Source organism: Coccinella septempunctata, chromosome 2 (genome assembly GCF_907165205.1).
Source record: "Coccinella septempunctata chromosome 2, icCocSept1.1, whole genome shotgun sequence".
NCBI lineage: Eukaryota > Metazoa > Arthropoda > Insecta > Coleoptera > Coccinellidae > Coccinella > Coccinella septempunctata.
In genome coordinates, this window is record NC_058190.1 from 3,501,528 (window position 1) to 3,519,203 (window position 17,676).

The 17,676-nt window shown below is 36.9% G+C and overlaps 1 protein-coding gene across 1 annotated transcript in view; it reads left to right on the forward strand.

Moving 5' to 3' along the window:
- The window catches only part of LOC123308088 (serine protease grass-like), a 28,636-nt gene that overhangs the window by 8,277 nt on the left and 2,683 nt on the right, over window positions 1-17,676 (forward strand). The window contains exons 2-4 of the mRNA XM_044890631.1: window positions 8,617-9,018; window positions 13,661-13,754; window positions 15,356-15,549. Of these exons, the coding sequence (XP_044746566.1) occupies window positions 8,617-9,018; window positions 13,661-13,754; window positions 15,356-15,549 (690 nt within the window). The remainder of the gene's footprint in view (window positions 1-8,616; window positions 9,019-13,660; window positions 13,755-15,355; window positions 15,550-17,676) is intronic.

Here is a 17,676-nt window from a genome sequence, read left to right on the forward strand (position 1 = left end):
TTAAAGCTTGCAGTCCAATTTTTCACGGTCGCATACGAAGGACATTGATCACCAAGGTTATTAAACATATCTTCTTAAATCTACTTACCTCTTAACCCTTTTAAATACAGGTGATCATGGCGCCATACTCCAATTTTTCGATTTTCACAATTTCGGTGGACATCTTTCTTTCAATTTATTGCGTAACTCTGGTTTAGTTTTTTGACCTCAAACTTCACACTGACACTTCTAATGAGTTATTGTTCGTTTTTATGGTAACGCAATCTTTTTTTATGCATGGAACTGGTCTGGGCTAACTATATATCAATTACATCCCCGTTCCCTCCCTATACATGTAGAGTGGCTTGAATAATAATAATAATTGGCCTGTTCGAGCATTTTCATAAGAAATATAGTGAATATCGAGGTTATGTATTTTGTGCGTTTCTCTCTGTATAAATTATTACCAAAAAATCTTTAATTTTTACAATATTAACTGATAATGAATCTGGACAACAGAAAAGGTTGGGGAGTTACCTAACTGCTCTATTCTTCTTTCGGTAGGTATTTGATCATGCTTTCAAACATGTACAAATTTTGCGGCATACTCCAGCAGGAAGACTTCGAAAATTTTTATTGATTGAAAATTCAATTAGCATTTAGAGAGAGAGAGGACTATACGTGTGAAAATTGGTTGGACAGCAATTCTCACGAAAATATAGGTTTGTTTGTAGGCGTCTTATCGCTCAGAGCCTCGCTCAGGGCTGTTTTTATATTATAAAGTAGGTTGCGACCGAGGTGTTTTTCAATTGTTTCAATTCAAAAGTCGGTCGGAAGTCACTCAAACTCCGCGTAGGATAGTTAAAGCACTTTCAATTGCTCATGTAACTGGGAATTTTTATCGATCGATTCCAGAGAAAAGAGGAAGGAAACAAGATAAACACCTAATTATATATCCTCTTGTTTGATCGCAGGAATTAATAGTGTTTACTTTCAACATTACAGATTCATGCTAATGAACCAAAATACATAAGGGTTGGTTGAAGGTGGGAGTGATATGGTAGGCATCTTAGGAAAAGTAATGAATAATAATCAATACAAACACTAATGATGCACAAAAATATTTGTTTGATGCAACTGACTTAATAATGAAAAAAAGTTCTACTAAAGAAAAAGAGTGGAATCAGCTCTAGTCGATATTGTATTTCTAATGTATGGATGGAGTGAATTTATGATTGATGAGCATTAGAAATTGGCACTATTCCAAGAAAATGTAAAAACGTATTTTTCGCTTTGCACTTTTAAGATCTTGGGACTATGAACCAGGTTTGGATTTTCCTTGATTTATCATAGTTCATTGAGAAATCATACGAACTTATATCTGTGGTGTGATGTTGCGTGTGCGTGACCACAGATAGTTGAAGGCTTTTATAGTGAATGGAAAAAAGCTTCTCTACTATTTTATCTTTGGAGATTCATTATGAAACTCATGAAAATGAGATGAGATACATGTTTTTTCAATACGATTGTATCTGTAGGTGGACTGGTACAGCGTTAAAATACAGAGGGTTGGGCATTAGCATAGAATTAAATTAATAATCTACCTATACTTCATTCAAATTTATTTTAGCAGTCGGTTGGCCATGAAATAATTTTCTCAAGTTTTTGTAACTAGAACGAAGTTAGGTTGGCACTCATGAAATGTCGTTAATGTCATAACGCCGTTGCCAGAACTAATATCAATTTTTATTACGAAAATGCCGAAAGTGATTGAAAAAAAGAGACAGGGTTTCTGGAAGTACTATTTAGAATTCAGGTCCGCTCATTCAAATAGTTATACCCTGATATTCTAAAATCCACAATACGTCAGACGGTAGCGAACATATTCAATGTAAGAAAATATATATGAAGTTTCATCTGAATCTGAACGACTTCTATTTCAGCTGAATATTTCCACAATCAGAAAGATTGTGAATGAAGAGGATGACAAAGAATTTCCTTCTATTGGGAGACCCAAAAGAGTGATGGCATTTGAGAATTTTATGTTTGAGTAAATCAATGCGAAAAGTTTACTACAGGATTTTCTATAAATGTCATCGGAGAATAAGTTCCCGAAAATTGATTTTTCTATTTTTCATTTGACTTGTCCTATACAATGTAAATGTCTTAAGGTACTAATAAATACCTAATTATTATTATTACATCAACGTATTAAGATGAATAGCCACAAATACGCGCAAGTTGCCCTGTTACTTGTTTATTCATGTGAAATTTTTTTTCAAAGGTGAAGTTCATCTTAATTGAAACTTCTTTCAATTCCTTTTACTTATATTGATGCAAGATGATTTTTGTTGAAGAATTTAACATTCTTGTAATTATCTGTTAATTCCTTCGGGAGATACCCATTCCCAACCACTGCATCATATGCATTTCATCTTTGGGTTAATATTTTTGAAATCTACAAATGATGTAAGCCAAAGAAGATAACGAACATTAATTCTCCTCAAGCTAGTCCATATTATGGTATTATACTGATCTCTCGTATTTACCATGCAAATAACTGGATTTGGTATGACTTCAATCAGTTTGTATAAACTTCAGTTATGTTCGTCACATATCTCTCGAAGAGATTCGACATTGTGATAAAATACGTAATAACAGAAACTTTTACGTAGAACGGGCAACATAGCGTTGATTTAAAACCCAAAAATGTTTTGGCAAGCTTCATAACCCCACATTTTCGTACTATACAGAGTGAAATGTGTCAAATTTCCATGGCCAACCGACTGCTTAAATAAAAGTGAATGAAGTATACAACCAACAACTAAAAATGAAAACTCTGAAACCCATCAATTGATACAACTACTCTCACTATGTGGCAATTAAATTTGGTATTTGTCTTCAACCGCTAAGTCGTAACCCCATCTAGCATCTGTTTTTCAAATAGTAGGAAAAATTACTGATAACGATCGATTATTTCAAGATATACGGAAGTTACCTGAACATTTCTTATGTAAAATATGTACGGCTGTTAAAAATTCATTTATCAGTGAAAGATTGAAATTTGAAATATACAGAGTCGCCCACAAAGGTCTAAAGAATGATAGTTATGTTTCTTTAAATGGAAGATATGGGGGGGAGATATGGGGTGTTGAAATCTGAATGGGAAATCATAGCAAAACGGTTCTATTTCTCAATAAATGTCTGAACGACAGCACAAAAAAGCATTTGGGTGTCTATTTCAAATTATTTCCTGTTATTCTCGCACTTCTGAAACTTCCATTTCTGGGAAAATAATATATATAGCTCTAACATATATTCAGCATAGTTAAGAAAGTTATAACCCGTCTGTTCCGATATTCCTGAACAGTACTGTCAGTATTTCAGAGACGATGCCTATTGGTCCAGTCGTTCGAGTTCTATTGTTATTCAATTGCTGGCCAGTAAAACCAGCAATATCGGAACAGGCCCAACATAATATTGAACATATTAATGTCCCTATATTAAAAAATGATTGGGCTTATGATACTCATAGATCTACGTGGAAGATCTCACACACAACGTTCGTTTTACATTTTCTGAAGAATCGAGATGCCTTCAAAATCTTCAGAAGGAATGAAGTTTTACAAAGCCTACATTTACATACGGTTCAGAAATCAAGAATTGTCACTATTCATTCTCTTTAACAGAACTTCGATTCCCAAAAATTTTACTATGTAGTTAGTGAATACACTGTGAAGAGACTAGAGAGTTGATAAATAAAGGGTATAATTAACTCCACTATTCGTATAGTAAAATTGTAGGAACTTCCAGTGAAAAATTCTGTTGTGTTGTTAAAGGTTTTCATGATATATTATTATATGATTAAAGTTATTTCTTTTTGTCACATATTCTATATAATTTTTTTATATCCATAATGCTAAGCTTTTTCCATTCTCCATATAGACAAGAAAGCAAGGTGAAAGTGGCAGTTGAGAGTTCTCTGATTCCGAAAGAGAATAATTGTTGATGATACTCATTAGGAGGGGTCTACACCGTTTTAGTGGTCAGTTCAAAAAGAGACGATGAATATCTTACCTCAGAAACCACTAATTTATGTGGGGTTTTCATCATTATTCAATTCAATCAGTTCGTCACCTGGGAAAGTCAGAAACTTTTCGTTGAAGAACAAATATTCATTCACGTTATTAACTTTCCGAGATGTAATAATCTCTTCTATGAATTCCCACATGAAGAAATTTCTCGAAAAGTCTCTCCATTGGCTACAATTCGTATCCTGGTGAAATTGAAAAAAAAATTCGTTAATTGCTGCCATATTTTCTAGGAAATCAGAAACGATTGTAATATCCCTAGATTTTGGTAGTCTTTCCCCCTTTACGCCTTATACGGATGCCAAGAAAGTCCCGTGGTATAAACTCCTGTTAAAATCTGAATACAAACTATGCAATTTGGTCTTTTTGAATTGTTTCTCAGTATGTGAGTTCATGCATGCATGTGATTTCTATTCGCATCTTCTGTTGAAATGTGTTTAGTTTTCATTTCCTGGTAACTGCTCATTCAGCCTCATTCCCTCATTTTATTTTTGCCAGAATAATCTCAGTTCAATTACTATAACAATGAGGTAAAGCATTCCAGTCAAAATTTTAATGGAATTTAAGTGAACTTGGATTACAGAAGTCGTTCAAGTTCTTCAGCCTCCTAATTGTATCGACCTAAAAATTCATGAACAGTTCAGATCGAGATTGTGATCAGTACCTACGAGGATGTATTGATATCTAATTAGCCTAGACCAGTTCCATGCCTAAAAAAATATTGCGTTACCATAGCAACGAACAATGACTCATTAGAAGTGTCAGTGTGAAGTTTGAGGTCAAAAAAGTAAACCAGAGTTAAGAAATAAATTTGAAGAAAGAAGATGTCCACCGAAATTGTGAAAATCGAAAAATTGGAGTATCGAGGCATCATCAAGTACCTGTATTTAAAAGGGTTAAGAGGTAAGCAGATTTACGAAGATATGCTTAATGCCTTTGGTGATCAATGTCCTTCGTATGCGACCGTAAAAAACTGGACTTCAAAAGAGGTAAATTTTCCATTGAAGATGATGACCGATCGGGAAGGCCAGTTTCTGTGTCAGTCCCCGAAAATATCGATGCAGTTCATGACATGATTTTATCAGACCGTCGAATTGGGCTAAAACGGATATTTGAAGCACTGAATATTTCATACGAGTGCGTTCATCATTTCGTTCGCGTCAATTTGGACATGAGAAAAATTGCTATAAAATGGATCCCCAAATGTTTGAATGTTGACCAAAAGCGTGCAAGGGTAAAAGCATCGCGTTCGAGATGTGCTCGATATGAAAACGTTGTAGACTTCTTAAACCGAATTGTCACTATGAATGAGACTTGGGTACATTTCTACGATCCAGAAACAAAGCAACAGTCGATGGAATGGCGACACTCTGGTTCTCCAAGACTTAAATTTTCGTGTCCAAAAATCTGCTAGAAAGGTTCTTGCTTCAGTTTATTGAGATTGCCATAGAGTAATCATGATTGATTTTTTGGATAAGGATAGAACAATAACCGGAGATTACTATTCGACCTCACTGACCACACTACGGGAAAAAATCAAAGAGAAAAGACGAGGAAAGCTATCCAGAGGTGTTTTGTTTTTGCAGGACAACGCCCCTGCACAAAAATCTGAATGTTGTCATGCAAAAATTCGTGATTTAGGGTTTGAATTACTAGAACACCCCCCTTATTCTCCAGATTTGGCTCCATCCGACAATCTCCTTCCTCAAAAGAAAAAAATTTTAAAAGGTTGTAAATTTTCTTCCAACGAGGAGGTAATAAAAGCTGTGGAGGTCTGGTTTGCAGAGCAAGAAGAAACATTTTTTTTTTAAAGTTCTAGAGACGTTGTAGGTTCGCTGTAATAAATGTATCCAATTGAGAGGAGAATATGTTGAGTGATAAAATATTTGGACATTGTTTGGTTCTATAGTAGGCTAAGAAATTCTCAATATATCCTCATATGTCAATAAAATTCAACCTCAACTTTGTTTAAGTATCAAAAAATAGATGCTCATTAACGGCCGTTTTCAATAATCCTTTCTATCCTTCTATCCATTGTTTCACTTACTGAAGATAGAAAATGCATGTTATTTCGTTTCAATGATCTATCTGTAGATATATTTTAGAATGGTTACCAATGGTTACCAATCGTCAGTAGTGAAACGATGGATAGATAGGTTTATTGGAAACGGTCGTAAATAAGCTAGTGAACTCATTCAAAAACTGAATGCTTTACTCACCTAAGGAAAGCATATGATTGATACGTTGTAATGATCTCCAGTTTTCTGAGGAAAATTGGAGTTCATTTTAGTGCATTCCTTTCATTTCATATTTCCGCCTTTGAAAATATTTAAATCTCAAATATTCAGTACATTCATTCCGATAGGCAGAGTAAATGTAAAAAACCGTTTATCTGTGTTTAACGTTGTTTTTCTTGCATGCCGTTGAAGATTTCGACGTTTTTCTGATGTTGATATGCGATAAACCGGAGCTGAAGACGTTTTTCACTCTTGTCGCATTCTGGAATTTTCAGATTTTTAACGTGTGGGGGGATTTGCCTATAAAAGCAGATTTTTCCCCGCGACGGTCTCTTTTACTTTCGACTTTTCACTTCTGCTCTTTTACTTTCGACTCTTTGACTTTGACTGTTTTACTCTTTAGTCTCTTTAGTTAGTTTACGCTCCGTACTTTTCTGCGATTCGACTTTAATTGTGTGCACGACAAGCCGTTCAACAAATTTATAAATAATTTCGTGTTGCGAGTATTAGTGCTCTTAGGAATTAATTTTTAGTTTTCGTTTGTTTTCCGCTAGTGCCTGAAATAAAGGAGGTAGGTCCCCGTCTTTACCGTTCAGTTTCTTCATTAGACCTACACCGGTTACTTCTTTGACACTGCTGTACTGTATCGATTTCTGTTATTTTATATCGTACTTTACCCTGTTTCGCGAGTCTGACTTTTCCCTTCCCTATCAGTCATGGTGCGTAAGCCCTTGGGGTACTGAAGAGAAAGTCCCGTCAACCCCCCTGTTCGCGTTCCGCGTCATAAGTGTTGAATCCGAAATCTCTTCTTTTCTATCAGTCATGACGCGTAAGCCCTTGGGGTAGAGAATAAGAGATACCGCTCGTCGTCAGTGAAATCCCGTAGTTGCGCTAAAAATAGCCCTTTTTTTCGCTATCGGTCATGGAGCGTTAGCCCTTGGGGTAGCGAATAAAGGTCTCGTATAGATCCGCCCTGGTTGTGTTTCTTTTCATTGGAGAAATACAATTAATTACATCCCGATACCGTATAGCAAGTCATTTCACTTCGCGAGGTCATCCTTAGTATTCATTTCGTCAGTTCTGGTTGGCGCATTTTATTGAACAACCTTTGATTTTTCACTGTACCCGGTATAAACTTTATAAAGTGCTCGTGATCGGATCGAATTTCCCGAATGTATGTTTGCTGATCGATTCGCTCATATTTCATACCTACACATATTTCCGTTGTATATAAAACCAGTTTCCGAAGGTGTGAATAAACTAGTACATAATTTGATTTTGACTACTTCGTTATCGCTACCACCCTAGATAACAGCGAACTCTGTCTCCGACTAGCAGCTACTCTGGTAGGTTTGCTATTCTTCCTAGCGAAAAGAATAGCTGGCGCTCGAGATAAGTTTTCTTCGAGGTGACCACGTTACAACGTAGGAAATTGTAATGATACTCGATACTTTTGATAAAAATCAGGTTTCATTTTAGATGCCGCTATTTTTTTCGGATTGAGGCTATGCAACTCCCACCTGATGAAAATTTCAATTTTAGTTCGGATACGTAGAATATCCGTTTCGTTCCAACATTTTTTCAGTGTTCTTAGAATTGAGTAATTAAATTCAAGATCCGTTAAGTTGAAATTTCCATTGTTAATCCGCCGTAATTATTTAGAACGAAGAAAAAGTGTCATCCTGGATTCGATGTTGTTTTTCCGTCTACAAAAACACCGTAAAATTGATTAATACAGCATGAATTTTGTCAACTAAAATGTTGATAAATAGGACTGCTCTTCCTGACGGCAGTAATCATTTTTTATTCGGTCATACTATGTTTGTTCTTGATTTGGTAATTCTCGATTTCATATACATTATTTTTTATTTGATATTCCTTTTAGTCATTCTGGATGTCAGAAGGTGATACCAGTTTACAAAAAAGGCGAAAAAATCAATCCAAATAATTATCGTTCGATCTCCTTGGTGCCAATCTCTTCTAAGATCCTTGAGAAGGTTATATCAGACCATTTTCTAGGAAAATGGTCTGTTGGCCTTTAGTCAGTACGGATTCAGAAAAGGTAAAAGCACCTTTTGGGAGTCCAAAAGAAGGTCTTAATTGGTTTTACTCTTGATTGGTACCTAAGCTTCCGCTTCCATTGTGAAGCTTCTTCAGGGGTCTATAAAAAGAAGAACCAGTCATGTTCTACTACCTACCTACTGATTTTTTAGGACCTCAAAAAGATTGCGTGATTGGCAAAGCACGAAGAACATTTATAGTACTCAATCTCTCTTCCATACATTTTCTCATTTCCCCTCCGATTTCAGAATGGGCGATTGACGACGATGGTTGCAACACACCATTCCGAGGTTATGGATCATGTGTAGGCATCTACTCTTGTCAGCCACTAGTCACATTCTTGAGGAACGCTCCCAGACCGTTGTCTCGAGAAAACGCCGATCTGATCAGGAGTTACCAATGTGGCTTCGAGCAGACGAACATAAAAGTGTGCTGTCCTTCAGATCCTGGCGAAATTGCACGCTTGGTGGGGTCCAGTTCTGGCGGAGGCGGCGATGGGGACCCAGAAGCTCCCGATGTTTCATCCCACAGGAATCTGAGACTGCTTCCTGAAGATTGCGGACGGTTGAGCACGGATGAAAGGATAATAAACGGGAACCAGACAGGACTATTCGAGTTTCCTTGGATGGCGTTATTGTCTTACAGATTAAGTGAGTATTAAGTACCTATCACACTTTCAATTACTAAGTAGCGAGGATTTGTGATAAAACACAAAAGGAGTTTTTATATATTATTTATCACAACAGCATCTTCAGGTGGGTGGAGGTAAACCTTCAAATAACTTTATATATTTTAATTTTGGAGACATGAAGTGAGAAAATTACGTTCAGTCAAAGATCAGAGAACATCATCCTTCAAAATTCTACAGCCTAGTACGTCTAGGTAATTGAGGACTAATTTCTTGAAGCAACATTATTAGCTTCTCTACCGATGTAACCATGATTTAATATTCTCTGGAATCCTTTTATTTTTATTTTGTTAGTTCCCCCCGGTGTCTCTTTTTATTCTGCTGTTTTTTAGCTCAGCGCCTCAGAGCAAAAACCCGTACAAAGTTTATCACTTATCGCTAGCAGCTCAGAGGATCTACAGATAATGTTGGACACCTTTAAACATATATACGAAAGTTAAGGCCTTATATAGATTCAATGTCGACAAAACCGAAATCCTGGTAAGTCCTCCAGAAAGCCTTCAAACAGATATCAGCCTGGAGAATGAAAATCTAGAACAGGTCAAGCAGTTCAAATACTTGGGTAGCTTCATAAATACTAGGGCTAACCTAGACATGGAAATACACAACCTTATCAATTCGACATCACGGGCATTCTGGTAGCCAAAGGACAGAGTATTTCAAAATCATGACCTCAATCTGAAGACCAAGGCAGCTGTTTACAAAGCAGTGGTCCTCCCAACGCTTCTTCACGGAAGCGAAAGCTGGATGCCCTACAGGCGACATATTAAAGAACTTGAACAAACGCAACAACGTGATCTAAGACAAATAATGCACTTTAGATGGTTCCACAAAGTTTCAAATGCAGAAGTCAATTGAGACTAAAGTAACGACGGCCCGACTCAGATGGAGCGTCCACATTCTGAGGATGCAAGATGCAAGACTCCCCAAAATAGCTCTGTATGGCGAATTCACAGAGGGAGTCCGGAAACCAGGAGGCCAGTATAAGCGTTTTAAGGATTTACTACATCAATCCCTAAAATCAGTCAATGCCAATCATAACTGGGAACAACTAGCGTTAGACAGATCAGTGGAGACCTTTGGTACACAGTTATGATGGAGACTTGAGAAGAATACAGCGGCGGCCAGATCTGGTTGGTGACTATCCAATAGTGTGGAAGGATCTGTAGATCACGGTTGGGTCTCTTCAGTCACAGGAGGGCACACAGTCGCAATTAGCCCTAAGAAAGTATAAGTCTGTTCGCACCGTTTTTTTTTATTTTTTGTAAATTAATTCCCGGTTACGGGATGAATGAATGTTCTTTAGCTGATAAGAATTACTTCAATGAAAGATTTAAAGATAACTAACTACCTTACCTTTTCCTACTTCTTCATTTTATTTTCGGTCAACCCCCTAAATTTTTTGAATTCACAACATTTGCCATGACATTTGACTGCTGGAGTTATGGGGGTAGACTGTTTACTTTTACCAACCTGAAGATGCTATTGTGATAGCGAAACACGTGTCGTGGTTTGAAAACTCATTCTGTGAAAATGGCATAATCTGTTGTAAGATCAATTATGGATTTTCATCAAGTATCGGCAACATCAGTTCAATATTCACAACGTTTTTTTGTTGAACTTCCAGCGAAGAAAATAGATCCAACAATTCGCATCTGGGTGATAGCACACCAAACTCCAATTTCTTCGAGAATGAAGTGATGCCTCAGTGAAACAACTTTCTGGTTTTTGGCTCTTCTATATTCTCATATTTTGAGAGACGGTATATCAAGAATGAATTGTGTGAATATTTTTTTGTTAAAGACTATAAAGAGTATCAAAATTTATATATATTCTAGGGAAATTTAAAATAAAAAACCACCTTTTTCACTGAGTAGATTACCTATTTTAGGAGCTTTTAGTACTATATCCACTATAATTGGAATTATTAAATGATTCAAGTGCGATAGTATATAGTGAGAAGGGGTTACAGTTCACTGCGACCTTAAGGTCTATTGTGCCCCCTAACAGAGCTGTTTTCATCGCGCCCTTTACAGCTCGCCTTCCAGATCCAGAGATCTGATGAAATCCAATATCTGGGACGGCTTCAACGAGGATAATTCCCCACTCCTACAAGTTTCTCGTCCAAAGCACTCTTTCCTTTGGCTTGCAATGGCAAAGCATTCCGTAACCAGGTGAATAGGAGTTTCCTCCTCCTCCCCACAGAATCTACACTCGTCAGTGTCCGACAAACCCATTCTCAACAGATGCTTCTTTAGGCGACAATGTCCTGTGAGAAAGCCAGTGAGTAGGTGTAGTTGGTTCTTACTGAGATCCAGATATTTTTTGGATCTAGCAGTTTCAAAGTTCCGAAGGAACTTTTTGGAGTGATCCATTCCTGGGAGATTCCGCCAGAGTTTTTCCCTTTCGGCTTTCTCCTTCTCCATAAACTCCTTCTTGTAGGTGCATTTTCCTATACCACAGAAGGGTTCTGGGCCAGTGAGTGGCGTTTGTGCGCTCTCATTGGCAAGTTTATTGGCCTTCTCGTTTCCTACGATTCCCGAGTGACCGGGAACCCAGATTAAAGAGACCCTATTCTTCTTGCCTACATCATTGAGCTTATTCCGGCACTCCCAAATCAGCTTTGAATCGATGACATAGGAGCTCAGTGCCTTTACGGCAGCTTGACTATCTGTATGAATAGCTATATCACACTTCTGATAGTTTCTTTCTAGATTTACATCTAGGCATCTTTCGATTGCCAGTATTTCCGTTTGAAGGACGCTTGTACAGGAGCCTAACGATAGTGCACACTTGGTACTTGGCCCATAAATCCCAGCGCCAGCTCCTGTAGCGGTTTTAGAACCATCTGTATACCATTTTAATGTATTTTCTTTAAGATTGTAGGCGGTGTACTCCCGTTCCCAATCTCTTCTTTCACTTAGCATTGTACTGAAATTTTTCTCAATGCTTACTTTCTTAATCATTAAGTAACTAGGAAGGTTTGCAGATGAGATGTAGTCGTTCAGGGAGGACCAAACTCTCTGACTCTTGATTCTCTCGTTACCTGTTCCTTCCTTAGATAATCTGAGGATGGCCTCATGAGCTACCCTATCAATCACTAGATGTAGAGGTGTGAGGTCTGTGATGATCTCAAGCGCCCTAGTTGGACACGTCCTCATGGCTCCTGTGATGCACACACAGGCAAGCCTTTGTACTCTGTCGAGCATTCTCCTCGTACTTACCTGACCTGCCTTAGCAAACCAGGCTACTGCCCCATATGTGATTATAGTTCTTACAATCATGACGTACATCCATCGCAGTATTTTTGGGTTACAGCCCCAATTCCTGCCGCATAGACGTCTGCACGCCATCAGAGCCCTTGTAGCTTTGCCAGTAGCATTATCAACATGCTTATTCCACAGAAGTTTGCTATCCAGGGTTATTCCTAGGTATTTGACTTCAGACCCCCACTCCAAGATATTACCGTTTAATGTTAACGTTCAGTGCGATACTGGTAGGGTCGTAGTTCCTGCCTGCTATAAACGCCGGTTACGTCGAAGGTATAGAGTAGTGCGTCGCCGGTGGCGCCATCGTTTGGCGTATGCTGCACCGTAATAGACATGTATGCTACCCTGTGATCGCAACCGTTGAGAGCAGTGATGCCATCGTTTGGCTACCTCTGGTACTACCATGGTGAGATGAGGTATTCTTCTACCATGGGTACAATTACGCCGCTACAATACAATTTGGCCTATGATACAAGAGCTTAGGCAACAACCCCCAGTAAAAAATTCTTTCTCTCTGGATTGCAAGAAATGAAACAATTTGCTAAATATTTGATATTGAAGGCCATCTCGCTTTACAAAAATTCATCATCCAGGGAGTCTTTCCCAAGTTAGCAGAAAATTTTATCTGAAATAAAAAAAAACAAAAGCAGAAGAAGTGAGATAATTAAATTAATTTCTATATGTCAGATTGACCTAGAATTCACAACCCAATTCGAAACAGGTAAACCGTTCGGACAGTTTAAGGATGGCCTTGTTCCTAACCACTCATTAGCCAAAGATCGAGTTATCGAAAATCGGTCTCTAATGGCCATAAGTCTTAAACGCCGATCTTGAACTTCATTTGTGTCCCTTCAACGTCCGGTGCATTATCAAACCACGCTTGACAACATCTCATAACAGTAGTTGGATTTCTGTTCATACGGTTAGCGATTTCTCGAAATGACAACCCCGCCAATAATTCGACCTCTTTCAAATTCACTTAGCTGGCGATAAATTCTGCGTACACGTGCATTTTAACAACAACTAAACATCGACTTTGGATCTCCTCGAACAGCTGGTTTGTTGTAAAATTTTAAAAAAATTGCAAAAAACGACTACAATATTTAAGTAACAAAAAATGTTTTCATGAAAAAACCTTCACGATTTCTTTTCCAAATTTTAATCATATAATTCTTGCTATACTATCTATGTTTCACCAAAAAAAATTTGAAATTTAAACAGCTCCTTCTATGTGTTGCAGTTTCTCTGTCAGTTAGTATATCTGGAATGATGTTGTGCCTTGATCATTGATTATTAATTAGTTAATCATTAAAAGAGTATATGCATTTATTTCAGCAAATGGACCAGAGTTCAGATGCGGGGGTTCTATTATCAACAATAGATATATATTGACTGCAGCCCATTGTATAACGGAACTGAAATATCCAATGTAAGTCTAAATAATTCCTTCCTCATTACTTCGATTGAGAAATCTTATTACTTCTCCCTTACACTAAGCCAGTTGAGCTCATAAATATTTCCAAAGATTATAGAGTCTCTATATTCTTTGAATATTTCAAAATTGCTTTCAAAATATAAGGAAAAAGGGGTAGTGGTATGAATGCCCTGCTCTGGTGTCTATTCTAATATACTCTAGCTAGACAAACACCTCTAATATCTGCCGAATTTCTCTTATGATATAATGAACAAAACATATAAATTTAAACAATTATACCTAAAAGAATAGGGAAGTACAAAATTTGAGTAAAAAACATGATATAAGGTGTGATCCCCTATTTCCAAGAGTTTTTTATGTTTATCAAGCTTGTCCGCATTCTCTTCGAACGTCAACATATCAATATACGAAAGAATATGACCCTCATCTTCGACTTTTATTCCTGACGAAAAATGCTCATTGATGCATCTTCCTTCAACGAATAGTTGCAAGTTGAAAAGTAACATATTTTGGCAACAAATTAATTTAAGCGTGAGTCTCCCTATGACATCTAGTCCCCACCACTCGACCGACCACTCGGTAATATAAAGCCGCCCATCCACGTAGCGTTTATTTATCTTGAGAACTTGGAGCCCACACACCTCTGGAGTTTTATCGGATGTAGTGGCACATACGCCGAGGTTTACCTCTTCAGTTAAGTTAAACTTTGCTAGACCAAAGCATAAAAGCATGGCCATCCTAAAGCGAGCGATGTGTGTTTGAATCCAACTGTCAGTGCGAATGTTTATGAATTTGCTGTTTTTGTAATCATATGTATTTCGTTTTTTAGGTTATTGTTGGAAAGTTGCGATCGCGATTCTTTGCAGGTTGATAGATGCTTTTCATTTTGGCTCAATACTCTTTTTCAAGTAGATCTGCCGTCTGCGAAAGAGTCGGTTCAAGTCAAATCACGAAAAGGGTGTCTATCCCTAGACCATGATCATCATATTTCTCAAGAAGTACGAGTGTCAGAAACAACTGCTGTCTATGACGAAAGTCGTATGTGGATCGCACAGTTATTCACTGGACCTTGTTACTCTTGAGGGGCATTTCTCAATAAAAAACGTCGGAATAATCCCCTTCTTTTCTGAGTAAACTGTAAGGGTGCACATTTTCTAAAGCTCGAAAAAATCTATGAAAAAGTCCGGGATGCCATAGTTTTAGCATTGTGAATTTGATTCAAAATATGGTTTCATTTGAACAGGTTTTTTGAGTAAGCGTAATAAAATAAATGATTTTGAATATTTTTTCGGAATCACAAAGAGTAGTTCTCGATAAAGTAACTCTTTTTTGTTTTGTTCTCAGTTTTTTTTTTTAGAAAATTACCACGAGAAATTCAACTCTTTAGGTAGATCTGTTCGTTTTTACGGGTACGCAATATGGGATATCATGATGGTGTGTCTAAATCGGTTCAAATCTGGAAATTTGTTTATATATTCAACGACAACTATGATTTGTATGATTACCTACCCCCAGTAATAATGTAGGTGTGCCTACGATGGTAGGCATATTTTCATCAATATATTGAATAATTCCCGGATTCTTTGATATTATAGACTTGGCGTCAGAGTTGGAGAGCATGACTTACGAACTAAGCGAGATTGTGAGACAGTCAAGAATAGGACTACCTGTGCTCCTCCTGTTCAGGATGTCGCGATTGAAAGGTTGATTGTTCATCCTGGATACAATAGGACGTCATTCACTAACGATATTGGCCTCATTCGATTAGGGTCGAGATTGAACTTCGTAGGTATGACTTCATCTGATAATCCATCTTCTATTTTTTTTCTTTATGAAACGGATAGATAACTTCATCTGTAAATGAACGTACACAAACACTTCCATAGTGAAGCAGTCGGTTAGGGCTCATACCCTTCAGGTCGGCCAGACCCAGGATATACAGGGGCATAAGCGTGCAAAAAAAAAATAAAAACTATTTATCCAACCAATAACTGAAAATGGAAAAGAGGAATCCCATAAAAATGTTTGTTTTTTTAAATTAAATATTAATAATTTAAGTCAAGAGACTTTTGAGTTTTACACACATAAAAAAACAACGATTTTGGTACTATTCCATTTTCCGAGAGCTCTCCAACGAGCTCAAATGCTTCCAATTGAAAACCGAAAGTTGAATGGATTGCGACTGAGGGGTTGGAGGAAAATATTAAATTTCATTTCCCGGAAATAAATATAACAAAAACTCAATTAACGTGTTTCGCCATGTTTAGTTATTGGTTGAGAAACTATTAATTGATAGAAAGTGAGGGTAATTAAAAATCAATTGACGGGTTTCAGCGTTTTCGTTTTAAGTTCTTGATTGAAAAAATATAATTCCACTCTATATACTCCATTCACTTTTATTTTAGCACTCGGTTGGCCATGGAAATTTGACACATACCACTCTGTATAGTACGAAAATGTGGAGTTACGAAGCTTGTCAAAAAATGTTGGGTTTTAAATCAGCGCTATGTTGTCCGTTCTACGTAAAAGTTTCTGTTATAACGTATTTTATCACAATGTCGAATCTCTTCGGAAAATATGTGACGAACATAATTGAGGTTTATACAAACTGATTGAAGGCATACCATTTCCAATTATTTGCATGGAAAATACAAGAGTATAATATCATAATATGCACTAGCTTGAGGATAGTTAATGTTCGTTATCTTCTTTGGCTAAAGTTGGAATTCGTTACATCAGTTGTAGATTTCAAAAATATTAACCCGAAGATGAAATGCATGTGATGCAGTGGTTGGGAATGGGTATCTCCCGAAGGAATTAACAGATAATTACAAAAATATTAAATTCTTTAACAAAAATCATCTTGCATCAATGTAGGTTAAAGAAATTCAACGAAGTTTCAGGTGAAGATGAACTTCACGTTTGAACAAAAATTTAACATGAATAAACAATTAACAGGACAACTGGCACGTATTTGTGGCTGTTCATCTTAATACATTGATATAATATTAATAATTAGGTATTTATTGATACCTTGAGTCATTTACAATGTATAGGACAAGTCAAATGAAAAATAGAAAAATCCATTTTCTGCAACTTATTCTACGATGACATTAATCGAAATTCCTGTAGTAAACTTTTCGCATAAATTCACTCAAACATAAAATTTTCAAATGCCACCACTTTTTTGATGGGTCTCCCAATAGAAAGAAATTCTTTGTCATCCTCTTCATTCACAATCTTTCTGATTGTGGAAATATTCAGCTGCAATATAAGTCATTTAGATTCAGATGAAACATTTTATAAATACTCTTATATTGATTCGCTACCGTCTGGCGCATTGTGGTCCGATTTTAGAATATCAGGGTATAACTATTTGAATGAGCGGACCTGAATTCTAAATAGCACTTCCTGAAATCCTGTCTCTTTTTTCAATCACTTTCGGCATTTTCGTAATAAAAATTGATATTAGTTGTGGCAACGGCGTTATGACATTAACGACATTTCATGAGTGCCAACCTTACTGCGTTCTAGTTACGAAAACTTGAGAAAATTATATCATGGCCAACCGACTGCTAAAATAAATTTGAATGGAGTATAGATCAACACGTCACCAAACAAAATTTGAATTCATCATTAATACTACCGCTTTCAATTTCTGGCTTTAGTGTAGTAGTTTTGATCTTGGCAGTCGTTTTATCGGTGTTCATGAGTCTCAAACTAGGTATTCTGCAAAAAACCATGTTGAGGGCCCTAAGAACTTTCAGTTAATGGCAGCAGTCTTCGATTATGGCCTAAAATCGTTTAACTTTACTTTTTTGATGCTTTATTAGGATCCAATACTCCTCATTCTTATCGTTGTGAAGAGCTCGATATTCAACAAACTACTAATATTTATTTTCTTCAACATTGGTCT